This window comes from Cordyceps javanica, chromosome 2 (genome assembly GCF_051103115.1).
Source record: "Cordyceps javanica chromosome 2, complete sequence".
NCBI classification, from domain to species: Eukaryota; Fungi; Ascomycota; class Sordariomycetes; order Hypocreales; family Cordycipitaceae; genus Cordyceps; species Cordyceps javanica.
This window is the reverse complement of record NC_139296.1, coordinates 1,964,882-1,981,572: the sequence shown is the minus strand read 5'-3', so window position 1 is coordinate 1,981,572 and position 16,691 is coordinate 1,964,882. Positions and strand designations below refer to the sequence as shown.

The 16,691-nt window shown below is 56.9% G+C and overlaps 7 protein-coding genes across 7 annotated transcripts; 5 read left to right on the top strand and 2 right to left on the bottom strand.

Moving 5' to 3' along the window:
* Positions 1 to 578: 578 nt before the first annotated feature.
* V2A60_003089 (transcription factor domain-containing protein) lies at positions 579 to 3,377 on the top strand (the record flags this gene model as incomplete). The annotated part of the gene is made up of 3 exons (XM_083254432.1): positions 579 to 733; positions 794 to 1,447; positions 1,502 to 3,377. 3 exons carry the CDS (start codon positions 579 to 581, stop codon positions 3,375 to 3,377), a joined length of 2,685 nt encoding a protein of 894 aa, XP_083110558.1.
* A 778-nt stretch (positions 3,378 to 4,155) lies between these two features.
* Positions 4,156 to 6,064, top strand: V2A60_003088 (F-box protein; the record flags this gene model as incomplete). The annotated part of the gene is made up of 5 exons (XM_083254431.1): positions 4,156 to 4,314; positions 4,383 to 4,481; positions 4,573 to 5,235; positions 5,297 to 5,549; positions 5,625 to 6,064. 5 exons carry the CDS (start codon positions 4,156 to 4,158, stop codon positions 6,062 to 6,064), a joined length of 1,614 nt encoding a protein of 537 aa, XP_083110557.1.
* Positions 6,065 to 6,258: 194 nt separating this feature from the next.
* Positions 6,259 to 6,842, bottom strand: V2A60_003087 (HotDog domain-containing protein; the record flags this gene model as incomplete). Its single annotated transcript, XM_083254430.1, has 2 exons — positions 6,259 to 6,660; positions 6,774 to 6,842. The coding sequence occupies 2 exons, from the start codon at positions 6,840 to 6,842 to the stop codon at positions 6,259 to 6,261; spliced, it is 471 nt and encodes a 156-aa protein (XP_083110556.1).
* A 961-nt stretch (positions 6,843 to 7,803) lies between these two features.
* V2A60_003086 (pex2/pex10/pex12 family protein) lies at positions 7,804 to 9,105 on the top strand (the record flags this gene model as incomplete). The annotated part of the gene is made up of 1 exon (XM_083254429.1): positions 7,804 to 9,105. One exon carries the CDS (start codon positions 7,804 to 7,806, stop codon positions 9,103 to 9,105), a length of 1,302 nt encoding a protein of 433 aa, XP_083110555.1.
* A 1,278-nt stretch (positions 9,106 to 10,383) lies between these two features.
* V2A60_003085 (uncharacterized protein) lies at positions 10,384 to 13,966 on the top strand (the record flags this gene model as incomplete). The annotated part of the gene is made up of 2 exons (XM_083254428.1): positions 10,384 to 10,693; positions 10,767 to 13,966. The coding sequence occupies 2 exons, from the start codon at positions 10,384 to 10,386 to the stop codon at positions 13,964 to 13,966; spliced, it is 3,510 nt and encodes a 1,169-aa protein (XP_083110554.1).
* A 644-nt stretch (positions 13,967 to 14,610) lies between these two features.
* Positions 14,611 to 15,279, top strand: V2A60_003084 (YhhN-like protein; the record flags this gene model as incomplete). The annotated part of the gene is made up of 1 exon (XM_083254427.1): positions 14,611 to 15,279. One exon carries the CDS (start codon positions 14,611 to 14,613, stop codon positions 15,277 to 15,279), a length of 669 nt encoding a protein of 222 aa, XP_083110553.1.
* Positions 15,280 to 15,335: 56 nt separating this feature from the next.
* On the bottom strand, positions 15,336 to 16,418 carry V2A60_003083 (Metallo-dependent phosphatase-like protein; the record flags this gene model as incomplete). Its single annotated transcript, XM_083254426.1, has 3 exons — positions 15,336 to 15,704; positions 15,755 to 15,836; positions 15,898 to 16,418. The coding sequence occupies 3 exons, from the start codon at positions 16,416 to 16,418 to the stop codon at positions 15,336 to 15,338; spliced, it is 972 nt and encodes a 323-aa protein (XP_083110552.1).
* Between the last annotated feature and the right edge of the window lie 273 nt (positions 16,419 to 16,691).

Genomic DNA, 16,691 nt, shown 5'->3' with positions numbered 1-16,691 from the left:
TCCATTCGCCGTCTCCACACTCACTAACCACCTAACTACTTAGCGTGTGTGCGCCCCCCATCCGTGACTTTTCAAGCCCGGCCGGATGTGGTCTTGGCCTTTTCCTTGCTCTTACCTCTCTACTCTGTAGTCGACATAGATGCGTGGGCAAACAGCTTTGGGTCCAATTCTCCGAAAGCATATATTCATTTTCACGGCACAAGACCGCCTCGCCTGCCTCGCAATCGAACCTTCCCATGCTCCTCGGGCAACCCCCCCTCCCCCTCCTCAACACCAACCAGCTACGACCAACCAGCCGCCGCCATTGCCAAACCTGCACGCAGCCCTGTTTTGGGGCAATTCGCATTGCTCAACAGCGCCGCGAGGCTTCGGAGCAAATCTTACATCTCCTGCGATAACATTGGCGCAGGGTGGATTCGCTGTTCCCACCTCATTTGACCGCGTCTGGCCAAGCCATTGCTGAACCGTCCTGCCCGGTGCCGTTCCGTCCTGCTAGCAATTGATCCGTCGCCATCAAATGATGCGCAATGAGACACTGCAGATGATGATGCGCAAATCTGGCATCGCTGTTGCCGACCATGTCTGACCCTGCTGCCTCAGTAAGCCCCCACAATGGCGTAGCCAGCCCTACTCCTACGAAGAAACGCAAGAGAAAGAGCCGCAAAGGTCTGGAGAAGAAATTTACATGCGAAATCGATGCATGTGGCAAGGTGTATTCACGTGCAGAACACCTGTAAGTCTGTCAATCGTCTCGCTCGTCTTCCTCTCCCACTAGTTAACCATCGTCTCACAGCCAGCGACATCAGCTCAACCACAACTCACCTCAGACATTCCGTTGCGAGTACCGTGACTGTAGCCGTACCTTTGTCCGCCCTGACTTGCTCAAGCGCCATCTAGACAGACATGTCGCCAAGGACACTCATCCGCAGGGTGACATGAGCGGCCCTGCAGCTCGCTCACTCTCGCCACAGACACCAGAAACAGGCATGCACCGGCAGGGGTACGCCCATCAGCCTCATGCGCTTCCCATCAATGGTACATATGGAGCGAGCGCCGATAACCCGAGTCGAATTATCAGCAGCATCACAAACTCCAGCGTGCCCCCCGTCAGTACCGCCGCCAGAGTATCCGGAGGGCAAGTCCCACACCAAGATCTTGCCAATCACAACCCACCCCAAGTTGACCTCGGCTACGACATATCACCAACAAAATATACCCAGGCGCCAGGCGCGCATGGCTTATCTCTCGAAACCTTGCCGGCAACACAGCAGATGGCCATCTATGATCCAATGCCCATGGGAGACGCCGGCCCAGTGTTTAGTGCCGATGCTGGCCTTCACAAATCCCCCACCGGCGGGATGCCTGAAGACTTCATGGTCTACTTGTTTGATTCGGCGTCAAATAATCTTGCACACGAAAACGGCATGCTACCGCACACATCAATGAAGTAAAGAGTCCGCCCTTTTGCCATTGCTATGATTGGAGCTGACCAGTGATGTAGCTATGGGGATCTCAATCACACTCAGTACCCGAATAACGCCTATCTTGCAAACAGACCCGGCCCGATCCAGCAAATAGGGCCGCAGCAAATTATGTCCGTATACAATCTGCTGGAGCCACATATGCCAGAAGCCAGTATGTCTGATGCCAAGAGCCAAGAGTTGTTCGATTACATCAGAGATCGGTTTCATGGCAATGAAAGTGAAGACTTGCGATATGCGAGAGAGTCTATTCTTTCCGGTGACAGGACCTCAAGCGACCACATGCTGAGCAAGCGAATGATGCAAGCTTATATCGGGTCTTTTTGGAAGCACTTTAATGCGCAAATGCCAATCCTGCACCAGCCAACCTTTGTCGCTGACAAGACACCGACGATCCTTCTATTAGCAATCATGGCCACCGGAGCTGCATGTCTGGATAAGAAGCGCGGAACTGAAGTGACAATGGCAGGAGTGCGTCTTTCAAACTTCCTCGTCACGCATCTGCGGTGGGAAGTATTCATGGACCCGGGTTTTCGCCCACCGGCGAAGTTGTGGGTATTTCAAACGCTCATCTTTCTAGAACTGTATGAGAAGATGTGCTCGACGAGAGAATTGCACGAACGAGCGCATATCCACCATGCAACCACCATCACCCTCATGAGACGCGGTCGCAGCCTGATAGGAAAGCCATCCCTTGATTCACCAACGAATGCAGGCACAACTACAGCTGGGAAGACTGCAGATGAGCAGTGGGAGCAATGGATAATTAACGAGTCAACGAGGCGAGTTGCCAGCGCAGCTTTCATTGTTGACTCGCTCCATGCAACAATGTTTGGCCACTCGATTGTTATGGCTGCTCATGAAATGCGCCTCCCCCTGCCCTGTGATGAGTCGCTATGGACAGCCACGAGCAGCTCCGAGTTCAGCAGGGCGCAAAGCAAACTCATGGTACAGGGCGCGACACCTGTCTCATTTCTTGAAGGGCTCAAGAGAACGCTCAACAAGCAGCCAGTATACACAACCTGTTTTGTGCGAGCTGTGCTCATGGCAGGGCTACTTAACGTCACGTATCATTTGAACCAGCGCGACCTACAAGCCAATGTACTTGGAAGCGGTATGGCGCATGCACCTGGTGGTGGCCGAGACAAGTGGCGAGTTGCGTTGACACGAGCATATGACTTCTGGAAGTCTGATTTTGACGACTTCCTGAGGGAAAAGCAGCCACAGCAGGATCCATACGGCACTGATGATGTCGATATCGAGACCTATACCTTGTTTGAGAGCCGCACTGTGCTGCATCACCTTGCCCACATGGCCATGCACGCCGATATTGTCGACTGCCAAATCTTTGCAGGAGCTAAGCGACTTTTAGGCCGGCCAGTCAGCGCAAACGAATCTACAGCGGCACAGCGACGCATAAAGGAAGATTGGGCGCCCTCGGCGAGGGCCCGCGACGCTACCTTTTATGCGCTGAAGCTCCTCCGCTTCGTGCTCGCACCGGATCAGATCGGGAACAAGGAAGACGTGCCGGTGCGACCGCAGCCGGGCCGGCCATACGAGGTCCGAAACGACATTCTGCTCAACCGACCATGGGTGCTCTACTTTGCGGCGCTCATCATCTGGTCTTACGGGTACGCCCTGGAAGGACCGTGCTCGCGCTACGTGGAGCCGACGACGCCCCGTGATCGGTGGGCGCAGATGCGCGGGTACCTGTCTGTGCATGCCGGACTGAGCGAGCCGAGCGAGCTGCAAGACATGAGGGGCTTCAACGGGAATGTCTCGCTGCTCATGGTGCTGCGAGACTCGTTGGGACAGTCGCGGTGGGAGCTGCTGCATGAGGCGGGTAAACTCATCCAGAACTGCATATGGAGGGGTCAGGGCCATGCAGTAGCTTAAGTGCAATAGCGTAGCGACGTGGAGGGATCTCCATTCGAGGTCTCGATACGCGGTTTCTGGATAAATCCTGTATATATACTCACAAAGACATGAGGCGGACAGAAGAATCGCCCCATCACAAGACACTCTGTTGCCACATTTTGGTATTGGAGGATCGTATACAACGTTTACAAAGTTGGTAATCAAAGATGTGTTAATCCATATATGTTTCAATTTTTTTCTACGTATCCTTCTTGTCTAAAGAATTCATATTTCTAGTCTATACAAATTAATTAGTGCTCGTGACCTCATTCGATCTATTCAGGAGCATGCATCGATTTTCCTGTTCACCAAGACAAATAAATGTGCTAACTGCATAAGAAGATCAACCTCCAGCAACATCGTACTAGTGAAGTAGAGCGTCGTGGGGGTGGAGCCGGATCTGGTAGAGGTACGGAGTACCGGCTGAAACGAACTGTGCAGAACGGCGAGCAGCAGTCACGGTGCGCAGGCAATTGCGCTGAAATCGAAAAATATCACTCTCGATACTTTTCCCGGTGATATGGACATCGAAGCGTGACGGCATTTTCCAAGGCTTAAATCCATTGCGCCATTCGCCTCGATCCGTTGAAGTTGGGTGGGGCAGCATTAAGTCCGAAGCTTGTACCCCCAAAACCATCGTCATGACACGGGCGGCCCCATCCAAAAGCTGCCTCGATTCGCATTCACGCCTGCTTCTTGCCTTTCGTCTTGAATAGGATCTGCCTGGAAGTTTGGAAGTACAAGACTTCAAGACACGATGCCGCAGCTCACTGCGCTGCCCGCAGAGCTATTGCATCACATCTTCAGCTGGCTCGAACCCAGAGATCTAGGAGCCCTACCCCGCGTCTGCCCGGCACTCAACGATTATGTCAAGGGCAACTGGAAGCTGTGCCAGGATGTGTACCTTAATCATTTAGTAAGTTACTGTGACAACCGGAGCTCGATCCCGAAACTTCATCAGATGGGAAGCTAACTGCTGTTGAGGACAACCCCCCAAATAACACGAATATAGACTGGGAGCAGGCCTTGCATGACTTTGTACGGCTCAGGCTTATATGTGAACGCCCGGTGGCATCGGACAAAGTACGCTGCCGCTTCCACCTTTCCCCTCCCCTCCTGAAACGAGATTGTCCTTGTCATTGTATAATTTCGCTAACTGGGAACGCCCGCGCAGGAGCCGGAGCTGGCATTCGTCCACCGGACGGTGACGGACCTCCTCGACCGCGCCTCGTCTCGCGGCTACACCAACGACAACTCCAACACGCACAGCGCCTCGCGCAACGCCGACTTCCTGCGGCAGCTCTTTGCCGGCAGCGACTCGACGCGCGCCGCCTTTCTCGAGCGGTCCTTCCTGTTCGAGCGCGTGCGGTGCGAGCGGCCGCTCCCGTTCCCGTCGACCGACGGCGACGACGGCCAAGACGCCGCCGCCGCCGCCGCCGCGCGGGCTGAGACGCACCAACGCAGCGCGCGCCTACACTGCCTCTATGGGACGCCCATCCTCAACGTCGGCCGTCTCCGGTCCACCCGTACCTACCCCTTTGCCTGCTCGACCGTCTACGACATGCGGGGCCACACGACGCGCACCCGATGGGGGCCCTTCCGTGACGACGGCTCCGACCGCGTAGACTGGGAAAAGGTCGAGGCCGTCATGGTGGTGCTGGGCTACAATATCCAGTCGAAACGATTCGTCTCCAAGCTGTTCAGCGATGTCTGGAGCACGCCCTTTTCGGGCTCGTGGTCCCAGAGTTACCTGCAGACCCCGCCTCTGTCGCCGGCACAGGACCTGTCATCGCTCGAGCTCAGTGATCCGTACGGCGTCACGGGCACGTGGTACCGAGTAGGTGACTGTCCAACAGTGTTCTGGTTCGAACTGGGTGGTCCGTGCTAATGAGTCTTAGGTGGTTTGCTTCCTCGACTATAATGACTTCTTTACATATAATTTTCCCATGGGAGATCCGTTTCCCGCCAATATGCCACGACCAGGCATCAGCGTAGGCGAGGCCACACGCCTCATTATTCTAAAACTGCGCGTCACGCATATAGAGCCACCCGGCCCTGATGATGGACAAGAGCTTCCCGTCGTACATTTCACGGGCGACTCCAGGTTGCTGGACGATGGTTGGGATGCCAACGCGTCGTCCGAATTACGGGGTGAGAGCCATTCGCCGCGCCAGTCCTTGACTGGCCAGATTACAAGAACACGTTAGTGACTGACAATAGCCACAGGCACCGTGCGGCTGACAAGAGAGGGCGAGGTGCGCTGGACGTCGTCGTCCGTCTACAACGGCCAGGAGCGGTGGAAGAGCGAGGGAATTCAGGTCGGCGGCGTGCGGTCCGCGCGCGGCGTCCTGGGCTTCTGGTTCGACAGCGAGTACGATGCGCATGGTCCCGTGGGCCCCACGGCCATCTGGAAGGCCAGCGACTCCGAGGCGCCGTATGGCAAGATTGCGGATATCCTGCCGACGGGGTTCTTGGCCTACAGCGCTCTGGTGTCAGTTGACGACTCGGACCCCGAGAGCGAGATGGACTACACGGCGGAGGAAGACGACGAGGAGGAGGAAGAGCTGGAAATTGACTACGAAACGCTGCGGGGCGAGCTGCCTGCACTGTTGTTGGACGCGAATATGGAAATACTGACCGCGCCTCCTGGAGAGGACGAGTCATGAGGTTCGGTATGCAGGTCAGTTGGAATGAGCGGGAGCCATGTATCAACAGCTTCTATAATGAGTCGGTAATATGCCACTATGTAAGGTGGAGTGTACACATATCTATTAAACGCCATGTTGTGCCAAGCGACAAGGGGAAAAAAACGGGCCGAATTGGATTTCGCGTAACTATTCTTGCGAAAAAAGTTTCCTCTCTAGATTTTCGAGGCTGGCGGATCGGTCTGGACTTTGTCGTGGTTGCAGGTGGCGAGGATGGCGCCGTCCGACTTGCGGCGCAGGATGCCGCGCAGCATGGCCATGTTCCGGCCGACGGAGACGATCTCGGCCTCGACCAGGCACTCGGTGCCGACGGGGGCGGGCCGCAGGTAGGAGACGTCGAGGTTGCGGCTGACACCCATGAAGCTCCAGAAGCCCGGCTTGCAGACGAGGGCCAGGGGCATCGAGGTGGCCCAGTCGAAGAGGGTGGCGATGGCGCCGCCGTGCATGTTGTTGCTCGAGTTGTTGTGGCACTCGTCCACGGTGAAGGAAAAGGTCACGCCCGGGTGCGGCCCGTCGGCTCGAACGGACTCGAGCTTGACGTACGGCCCGATGCGGCTCTGCCAATTCTGCAGGGGAGGGGGGGGGGACGCGGGTCAGTCTATACTGCATCGTGGCGTGGTGAAGGGACGACGAGCTAGGGCTAGCTGGCTCCGGATGATTTTATTCTTACTGTATCGCTCTTGGATGTAAAGTCGAGGAACATCTGGATGCGCTCCTCTGGAGTACCGGTGACATCCATCTTGGCTATTGATTTAATGTATAGGTGGTGAGACAAAGCTGCTGGTTGAATGGAAGGGTCGTGGTGGTGGGATGGGTGAGGGTATATAGCCGAGCTCTCTCAATGGTGACAGCCGAGGTAGATAGTTGGCTTCAGATAAAAGACTCGAGAGGAGAGCAATGATTTAGAAGAAAAAAATATGGTTGCTTCGTGCTGATGACGCTACGGCGTAATCTAGATCGATTGGCGATAAAGATGTGCGGCTCAATGAGGGAGTGCATGAGCCTTGAGCCGGACTGGCCTCGATGACCTCGGGACGCGGAGTTTCCGGCGTCTTTCCACGGCGGCGCCTCTTTATTAGGCAAAGCTCCGTGCGCAGCCTGTCAAGCGGGAGCGGCGCTGGCTTTTGCGGGGAGAGAATGGCGCCCTGTTACGGCCGTTTTGGTGGAGATGAATCAAAATCAAGCTCCAGGACGAGCTGCCAGGGCCGTCGGTTTCGATAGATATTTCAATGTCTTGGTGCCTACCTACGAGAGTATCAAGAGTCGAAGAAGATCAATTGTAAAAGGAAGTGCTAAAATCACTCGAGTTTTCACTCTAGCGATATGCAGTGGCTACCCCGGACTGTCACTGATTTCCGGCGCTATCCGGCCTCTAGGGTAGGCTGCTTTTCTTCGGCCGCCTAGGACTGCCGAGGCAATCTTCACATGGAGAACCACACCACATTTGATCAACTCTGTCCTCATCACCATCCCTGGAAGCTTCCTCAGCCACCATGTCTTGATACCAATTGACTACAAACTGTCTACCTCCTTTTACAGCTTCCTCTCACGACTCTGCCTTGCTGCGCCGCTCTCGTCGCGGTTTCCCCAGCGCCCTTTTTGCCGGCTGCGCATCGGCCCACGCCGACACAAGCGTCAACGTCCGGTCATAACCGCCGCCATCGCACCGAGCTCCTCCTCTCGCTCCCGACGACGCTGCCATGGAGTTCGTCACGGCCCTCCGGGGCACCTTTGACGACCAGAAGCCCTCGCTCTTCGAGGTGCTGTCCGAGCAGCAGCTCAGCAGCCTGCTGCCGCCCACGCTGCGCTACATGCTGACCGTCGCCACGCACCGCTACCCGCGGTACCTGCTGCGCGTCTGCAACTCGTTCGACGAGCTCTACGCCTTGCTCATGCTGCTCGTCGAGCGGCACTACCTGCGCACCCGCGGCGGCTCCTTCACCGAACACTTTTACGGCCTCAAGCGCGAAAAGGCGCTCCGCGGCGAGGTGCCCCGCGCCAGCATGGCCGCGCCGCACCTTGTCCGCGACACGCTCCGCCTGACCACCAGGGACGTCTGGATGAACCTCGCGGTGCTCGTCGGCGTCCCGTATCTCCGCCGTAAGCTCGACGAGGGCTACGAGGTCAACGCGCCCCGCGCCCTCCTCGGCGCCGCCTACACCCGCATGCCTGACAACCCGACTCTGCGCGACCGAGTCGTCCACTACTACCGATGGTTCCTCACCAACATATACCCCTCCGTCAATGCGGCCTACTACTTTGCCATGCTGGCCTTTAATCTCGGCTATCTCTTTGACCGCACAAAGTACCACAACCCGCTCATGTGGCTCATTGGCACCCGCGTACGCCGCATGACGGCCGCCGACTACCAGGCCATCGATGCCTTGTCGGCCAAGTCCAAGGCGGACGGTCGACCCGGGCAGTCTTTCTTCTCGCCCCGCTACCTAGGATCCACGGTGCTCTCGAGCCTGTCCATTGCACTACCCATGAGCATATTTGCCCTCAAATTCCTCGAGTGGTGGTACCAGTCCGACTTTGCCAAGCAGCTCTCGCGGAAGGCCACCGAAAACATCGAACTGCCACCTCCCATAATTTCCGGCCTCCTCGCCAAGCACCTGAAAAAACCAAATGCGACGACGGCAGACGAAAAGAAACTTGCCGAGGCGGACAGCGAAGCCGCAGACCCGCTCGAGACGGAGATTAGTGCCAAAGACGCCCCCCTCGCCAAACTGTCACGGCTTCCAATCCATGTTGTCTCATTCCCCAAAGACTCCTCCCGCTGCCCCATTTGCCTTGAGGACATTGTGACACCGACAGCTTGCCAGACCGGCGTAGTTTACTGCTACACATGCATCCACAGATGGATCGAGGGCATGCATCCTAGGCAGGAGACATTTATGGAGGGCAAAGATGGCGAATGGGAGAGTGGACAGGGTCGCTGCGCAGTTACCGGCAGGCGTGTCTTGGGAGGCACAGAGGGTCTGCGACGCATCATGGTCTAAATGTGTTGCACAAAAGGGGAAGATTGGAAGCCGTGGTGTTCCAAGAATAGTGACCAGCAGACAACACGTGGGCTGACAAAAAGGGAGGAATGTCAGCCTTATTATGTCCCTCGCTTCAAATCCGGGCGCAGGTCATATTGAACTCGTTTTCTTTCTTTTTATGGTGCTGTTTCACCGAGCTAAGGAACATGGGAAGGGAAGACACAATGTACGTTACGTTTGGCGGTTTCTTTGTTGGAGGACGATTGCATATGACGCGGCGTTTTGAGCTCTATACCCATAGTATGTACAATAAAAGAATCGGCACAGAATTCCATAGTGTGCTGCTACGTCAACCTGGCTGAGGCATGCAAAAGGCGTCGCGAGCCAATCAGGTGGCACGAGTGAGGAATCGCTACGAGTTGTCTGGAATGCTGGTGATGGTATCCCGGCCAGTCACGGGCATGAGGGGCCGGTTGCCGCCCCAGCCCACGACCGTTGGTCGCCGACACGACCACTGCTGCGCTGCTACGACCGCCGCAGAGCCGCCTGCCCGGCTAGCGAACACCACCCTACTTAGTTAGTTGTCTCGGAAAATTCTTCAACGTGTCCTGACATGGCCGCATTCGTGCAGGGTCGCCCTGCGGCTCCTCGACGTGAGCCCACTACCCACGTCATCCCTCGCGGACAATGAGGGGCGAGGGAGCTAGGAACCCAATATCCCCCCTTCCGGGCGAGACACTTGACTGGGAAGGGCCCTAATCACCTAACAAAGTGCCGCCGGGTCATTGTTCCTGAGCCAGATGGCCTATTGTCCGGCGACCGTAGCGTTGCCCAGGCACACTTTACAGAGTGCGAATAGCCTCGCACTGGAATGCTCCCTTGTCGCTCCAACCTCGACAGTGGCGTGGCTCGCCGCTTCGTTTACGGAGCCTGTCTCCCTTTGGACCCTATTGATCTTCAAATATAGCAATTCTTCCAGCACCGACCATGCTGCACCTGGCTAAGAGCCTCATTCCAGTACGATGCTGGAGGCCAACCTTGCCCGGCTTGTGACGTGGTGATGGTCCTCGAGCTTGCGTATATAGTCCCACGCATGTCTTGACAATCCGCGACTCTCATCTTTTCGAAATTGCTCCCTCCATCACTAGACTCGAAGCACCATCTATCATTATAGGAGCTTTGAAGAGATTTTTCTTGATTCCTGGAATCTTCTCAGAATAGGTCTCTAGTATCTGCGGAGATACCTCACGGACAAACTCGTGCTGTTGCACTTGTCTTTTCGCGACACCGCCCAGCATGGCTTACTCCCTGGCCACTTCGTATGCCGGCAACGCCCTCGTCAACGGCTTCAACTGGGTGGACACGCGCGACTATTCCAACGGCTATGTCAGGTACCAGAGCCAAGTCAACGCCGCTGCCCAGGGCCTCTTCGCCGTCGACCAGCAAACAGGCGTCGTGCGCATCGGCGTCGACCACACCAACCCATACGATATCACGCAGGGCCGCCCAAGTATCCGCATCGAAAGCAAGGAGGCCTATAATAAGGGCCTCTTCATCGGCGACTTTCTCCATATGCCCCCGTCTCAGTGCGGTGTGTGGCCAGCTTGTAAGTGGAAAAACACGCCCGTCGCGATGTTGGCGAACAGCCCTTTTCTTTTTGACTAACACGCAGTTTGTAGTTTGGGCTTATGGGCCCAACTGGCCTGCCGGCGGCGAAATTGACATCATCGAGGGCGCCAACACGGCCCACCGCAACATCATCTCGGCGCACACCAGCCCAGGCTGCGAGCTCGGCGAGGACGTCTTGAGCATGGCCACGGGCGAGGCGCAGACTAAGAACTGCGACGTCGGCCAGCAGAACATTGGATGCGGCTACGCGGCGGCGGCCGACGACGTGTCGTCGTACGGCGATACCTTCAACGCCCTGGGCGGCGGCATCTACGCCATGCAATGGGACGACGAGTACATCAAGGTCTGGCACTTCAACCGTGCATCCGTGCCGGCCGATATCACGGCCAAGCAGCCCCGTCCCGAGGGTTGGGGCAAGCCGCAGGCCGTGTACGGCGGCAGCAAGTGTGACGTCAAGTCGCACTTCCGCGACATGAGCATCGTGCTCAACATCAACTTCTGCGGCGACTACGGCAACGCTGTGTGGGCGAGCGACGGCTGCACCGCCTACGCGCCGACCTGCTCCGAGTGGGTGGCCAAGAACCCGACCGCCTTTGCCAGCGCCTACTGGGACGTCAACTACATCGACGCTTACGTCCAGGAAGCGTCCAACGGCAGCTTGTCCAGCAGCGCCATCGCCAGTCGCAGCGCCGAGACAAGCAGCCTCCCCAGCGGGCCGTCTAGCAGCGCCGTTAGCATCACAGGCGTCAACAATGAGACCAACACGCGCCCCCCCGTGGCTGGCAGCTCCTCTGCGCTCAATTTTACCGACCCGGCCACCACCACCTCCTCTTCCGTCGTCAACACACCCATCGCTCCCGAAAGCCAGAGTTCCATTCCCACCACCAGCCTGCCATCACCCAACGGTGTGGCGCACCTCAACCCGGCCAGCTTGAACGACTTTTCTTACCTCGGCTGCTTCGGTTCCAGCAGTGACTTCGCGTCGTTTGAAAAGGTGGCTGACAGCGCCGACATGAACCTTCGCAAATGCACGGAGCTCTGCAAGGGGAAAAAGTACGCCGGCGTCTACGACACCACCTGCTACTGCGCCTCGGAGCTCGATGCCGATACCCGCGTCAGCGTTGACGCCTGCGACACCGCCTGTCCTGGTGACAGCAGCCAGTTCTGCGGCGGTCGCGTCAAGAACGGCGGCGTTGTGGACAAGGACACTATCGGCGCCACGGCCAATGTTACTGTACCGCAGACTACCAGCTTCGCATCAGGAGGCGCTGGTAGCCCTGTTGGCACCGGAAGCTCCATCGCAAATTCGTTCAGGCCTGCTGCCAAGTTCAGCTCAGTCGACCCTGAGGGCCCCTTCAATAGCTCCAGAAGCTCTGTTTCCACCTTGTCTGGCTATAGCAGCATGATTCTCAGCTCTGCACCCGCCTCTGCTACCCCGACAAGCATTGCTGCAGCCAAGTTTGTGAACTCCACCAGCCCCGAGATTCCTTCCGATGGTTCCAGCTTGTCTGCCTCTCGCAGCATGATTCTAAACTCTGCACACAGCTCTGCCACTCCGACAGGGAAGTTGAACAGCTCCACTAGCCTCGAGGTCCCTTCGAGTATTTCCAGCTTGTCTAGCTCGCTCAGCATTAATCTCAATACCACAGCATCCTCTGCCACCACGGCAAGCGATGCCACGGCCAAAGTTCCTGTCTCCAGCACAAGTGCCTCTCGCAGCACTGCCGCGACTATCCCCAAGGTTACGGCTACCTCTGCTAGCGACTCCGCGGCCAGCCTTGACGATGTTCCCGAGGTCGTCATCCCCGTTTACCCCATTCCCAAGATGAATGAAACTGTGCCTGCAGGTCCGACTGCTGCAGGTGGTACTGCCCTTCGGATGGCCCGCCGCTCGAACTTTCTTGGTCGCCGCAAGGCCGTTCCCCTGGCTAGAAAGTCAAAGACCACCCGCTCTGGCATGCTTGATCGCCGCGAGGCCGCCGATTTCCTGCTCACAGTTTACGCCGCGGTTGCTCAGGAAGAGCCACCCAAGCCGGTTCCTGGAATGGGTAAACAGACACCCAACAAACCTGTCCAGGAACCTTCCGCCACAAATAGTCAGACACTCAACACACTTGTTCAGGAACCCTCCGCCACAAATAGTCAGACACCCAACGCTCCTGGCCAAGAGTCTTCCGTCATTAATGCTCAGACATCTTACGCCCCTGGCCAGAAATATCCTGCTGTCCCTAGCCATCCTGGCCAGCAGCCTCCCGCGGTGGTCAGCCAGACATCCAGTGCTCCCGCCAACGTGGCTTCTGCTACGGGCATCGAGACCCCCACCCTTATTACCAGTACCACCAGCACCGTCGTGACCACAGTCACGTACCAGACTGTATACCCCTCGAATCCCACCGAGATTGTCACCGCATTTTATGTCACGACCATCGTCAAGGCTCACTGCGGCTGCACTGAGACCCCTCCCCCCGTCATGACTGTATCCATGTCGACAAAGGTTGTTTCTTGCTCAGCTTGCGGCCGTCATGGTGAGAGCACCGTGACCATCGTCGTGCCTTGCGAGGACCCAATTGCCACGCCTACCCCCACGCCCAACGGTAGTTCTCCTCCTACCATCATACCTCAGCCACCTAGCAAGTACGTGCACACTGTGCCCGGCAGCAATGAACCCCCTGCGCCCAACGGAAATGCACCTCCTCCTAGCTCTGATGAGCCTCCGACACCCGGCAGCAGCGTCCCCCCTGCATCTAACAAGAATGTACCGCCGACGTCTGGCCATTATGAGCCTCCGACCCCCGGCAGCAGCGTACCCCCGGCATCTGATCAGAGTGTACCGCCGACATCTGGCCATGATGAGCCTCCGACCCCCGGCAGCAGCATCCCTCCCGCATCCGATGAGAATGTGCCTCCTCCGCCTAGTTATAATGCGCCTCCCAAGTCCGACAACAGCGTCCCTCCCACGAACGGTGGCAATGAGCCCCCAGCTCCCAACAACGAGATGCCGCCTCCTTCCCCAAGCAACAAAACACCGCCCGCGACCAACAGTGGCGTCCCTCCCGCGCCCAATAGCAATGCACCTCCAGTGCCGAACGACGATAAGCCCGCTGCCTCCAGCGTCCGCGTCCCTCCCCCTTCTTCCAGCAATGTGTCTTTTGACCCCCCATCGAGCCCTATCACCGTTTCTGGTGCCTCGGGATCGAGGGTGACTTCGCTGTTTATTACTACCATGCTGGCCATGGTTCTTCTTCTGTGAAGTTGACACAAAAGCAAGAAAAATTTTTGAGGTATTCTTATCGGGGAGAAACAAAACAGATTGATATATTTACCGGCTAGAGAAGTCTACAGAAACACTGCAAAGCCACAGCATCAGCGATTTATTATTATTCTTTGTCTTTTGGGAGACTTTTAAATAAGTCGAGAATAGTGGTACGACAGCGTACGGGAATTTGTTAATTTGCTACCTTTATTTAGACTAGATCGTAGATAGAATAACACTGCTAGCTTTAAACTAGATATAGAACTCATTAAAAATATGTGCAGTTTTCCTCATCATATCCTGGCATGTGCCCTAACTATATACCTTACATAGACCTCCACTTCGACTTATACCGAGGCACCACTTTTTGAACCTCAGCCCCTGGAGAGTGCGGAGTGCGAAATGGCCCGGCACCCGTTTCTAATTATATAGCTGTCGTCTGAAGTCTGTCATCTTCCTGGACCACTCTAGCAAACCACTTGTCCTCGCTTGAAATCCGACGTCCCGTTGGGCCCTAATTCTTGACTCAGCTGGCAAGTACTGCTACCCACCTACACTGCACCACATCGCTGCTGTGTACTCCGTAGCAAGAGCTGACACCGATCTAGCGCCACCTCTTCGACAAGCATTGCCGAGCAATCATGGACTGGAAACGCTTGCAGGGCAACGACGCAACGGAGACGGCCGTGGTCGCCGCCTCCCTCGCCTCGTCCGTGCTGTATCTGGCCCACGTCCGCGCCGCGCCGAGCCGGACGCGCATGGCGTACAAGACGCTCTCGACGGCACTGCTGGCGTGCTTCGCCGCGCTGCGCGCCGGCAGCGGGTCGCTGCTCGTGCCCGCGCTGGCACTTGGTTCCCTGGGCGACGCATTTCTGGCGTGGCCCGGCGAAGCCAACTTCCTGTGTGGCCTGGGCAGCTTCCTGGTCGCGCACCTGTTCTACGTGGCGCTCTTTGCCGGCGTGGGTGCCGGTCGCGCGCAGCTCGGGGTCGAGGCGTGGCGCAAGGCCGTGGCTGGCATCATGATGCTGCTGGCACCGGGCATGGCGGCCGTCCTGATGCCGCGTGTGGCGGGAGCGCTGCGGGTCCCGATCCTTGTTTATACCGCGACCATTCTGACCATGGTGCTGGCAGTGCTGACGGTGCGGAGTGAGACGATCGTGCTTGGCGGCGTGCTCTTTGCGCTGTCGGACTCGATTTTGGCGACTGAGGAGTTTGTGGTGGCGCGGGAGTCGGGCCACCGGCCGTGGATGCAACACGCGGTTTGGATCTTATATTATTCAGGCCAGTTTCTGATTGCAGCTGGCTTCTAACAGATAGCTAAATTTACTTGTCGAAAGTCAATGTGTGCATGGTACAGGTGCGTGCGTTAAATGTCCACCACAAACGCACGCGACTTGATCCGGCCAGTATCACCGTACATCTGGGCGGCGTTGACCATGATGCTGCCCTGGTTGCCGCGTGGACCGCCCATGAACCATGTCCAAGCCACGCCTTGTAGGCCGTAGTAGATGACCTTCCACATGTAGATCCAAGATCGGTTGGGGATGAAATCTAGTAGCGGGCCACGACGAGGGCGCGAGAGAAGAGTCTCGTACGCAACCTGCATTTCGTCGAAGTAAGCGGATTCCTGTCCGTAGGCCCAGTGACAATGACCAAAGATGTGCAGTCGTGGCTTTACGCGCCATACTTCACGTAGCAGATGCGGGCATCCAAGGCCAAGGTCAAGGTGGTGTTTCTGTGGTTTGTGAGAAAATGCGCCAAGCTGTGTTAGATGACGACACTTACAGGCGGAGTATGGGTGACCAAGATATCTGTTTGGGGTGGTACCCTATTATACCAAGGCTGCGTGATGGGGGTATATTGGAAGCTATACGGAGTTCAGGTCAGAACAATGGAGCGTACCAGCATGCTAATTCGACTGAACATACGCAAACTCTTTTGGCCCGCATTCGGGCACATCGCCGGCACCAAAGATGCTAATCTTTCGGCCATTGACCTCCTGCACCGTCATGTCGCCCTGGAGGAACAAGATGTCCCCCAGCTGCAGCTTGGCCTTGCTGCGCACGTCCTCGTCCCGGCGCGACCGGCGATCAAAGTAGCTGTCGTGGTTGCCGGAGACCACAATCTTGACGGGGTGGGCGAAGCTGCCGAGCCAGTCGAGCTGCTTCTGGATGTCGGCGGCGGTGCCCTCATTTGTGAGATCGCCTGCGTGGACGAGGATGTCGCCGTCGGGTACCTCGACGGTGAGGTCGTGCGTGTCGGAGATGCACACCACACGGACGGGCTCCTTGTCGCGCGGCGGGCGAAAGGGCCGGCCGCGCAGCCAGACGAGGACGTGGTAGAGCTGGATGGTGAGAAAGGTCAGCGGCGAGAGGAGGAGGTGGTCGAGCAAGGTAAGGCGCTGCCACTGCGATGCGCGTCGCAGGCCGAGGGCCTGTAGCAGACCCATCTGGGGGCGGTTGATTCTCTCGTCCTCCGAGAAGCTCGGGCGCAAATAAAAGGAGCAAAGAGCTCTCTGAGACTGTTGGTGTATTGGCAGTGTAAAATGGTCAAGTATTGTTGATAGATGCTGAGCTTTCTGGTGGGAAGGGGGCAGATTGGAATGGCGGTACATAGTTTGACACAGAATTGCTGTGTGAACAAATGTACCTTCTTCAGCAGTCATTACAGTGGTCCAAAAGCGTACCGCGCCCTGTAGATCGGAGATGGTCATCCAGTGGCG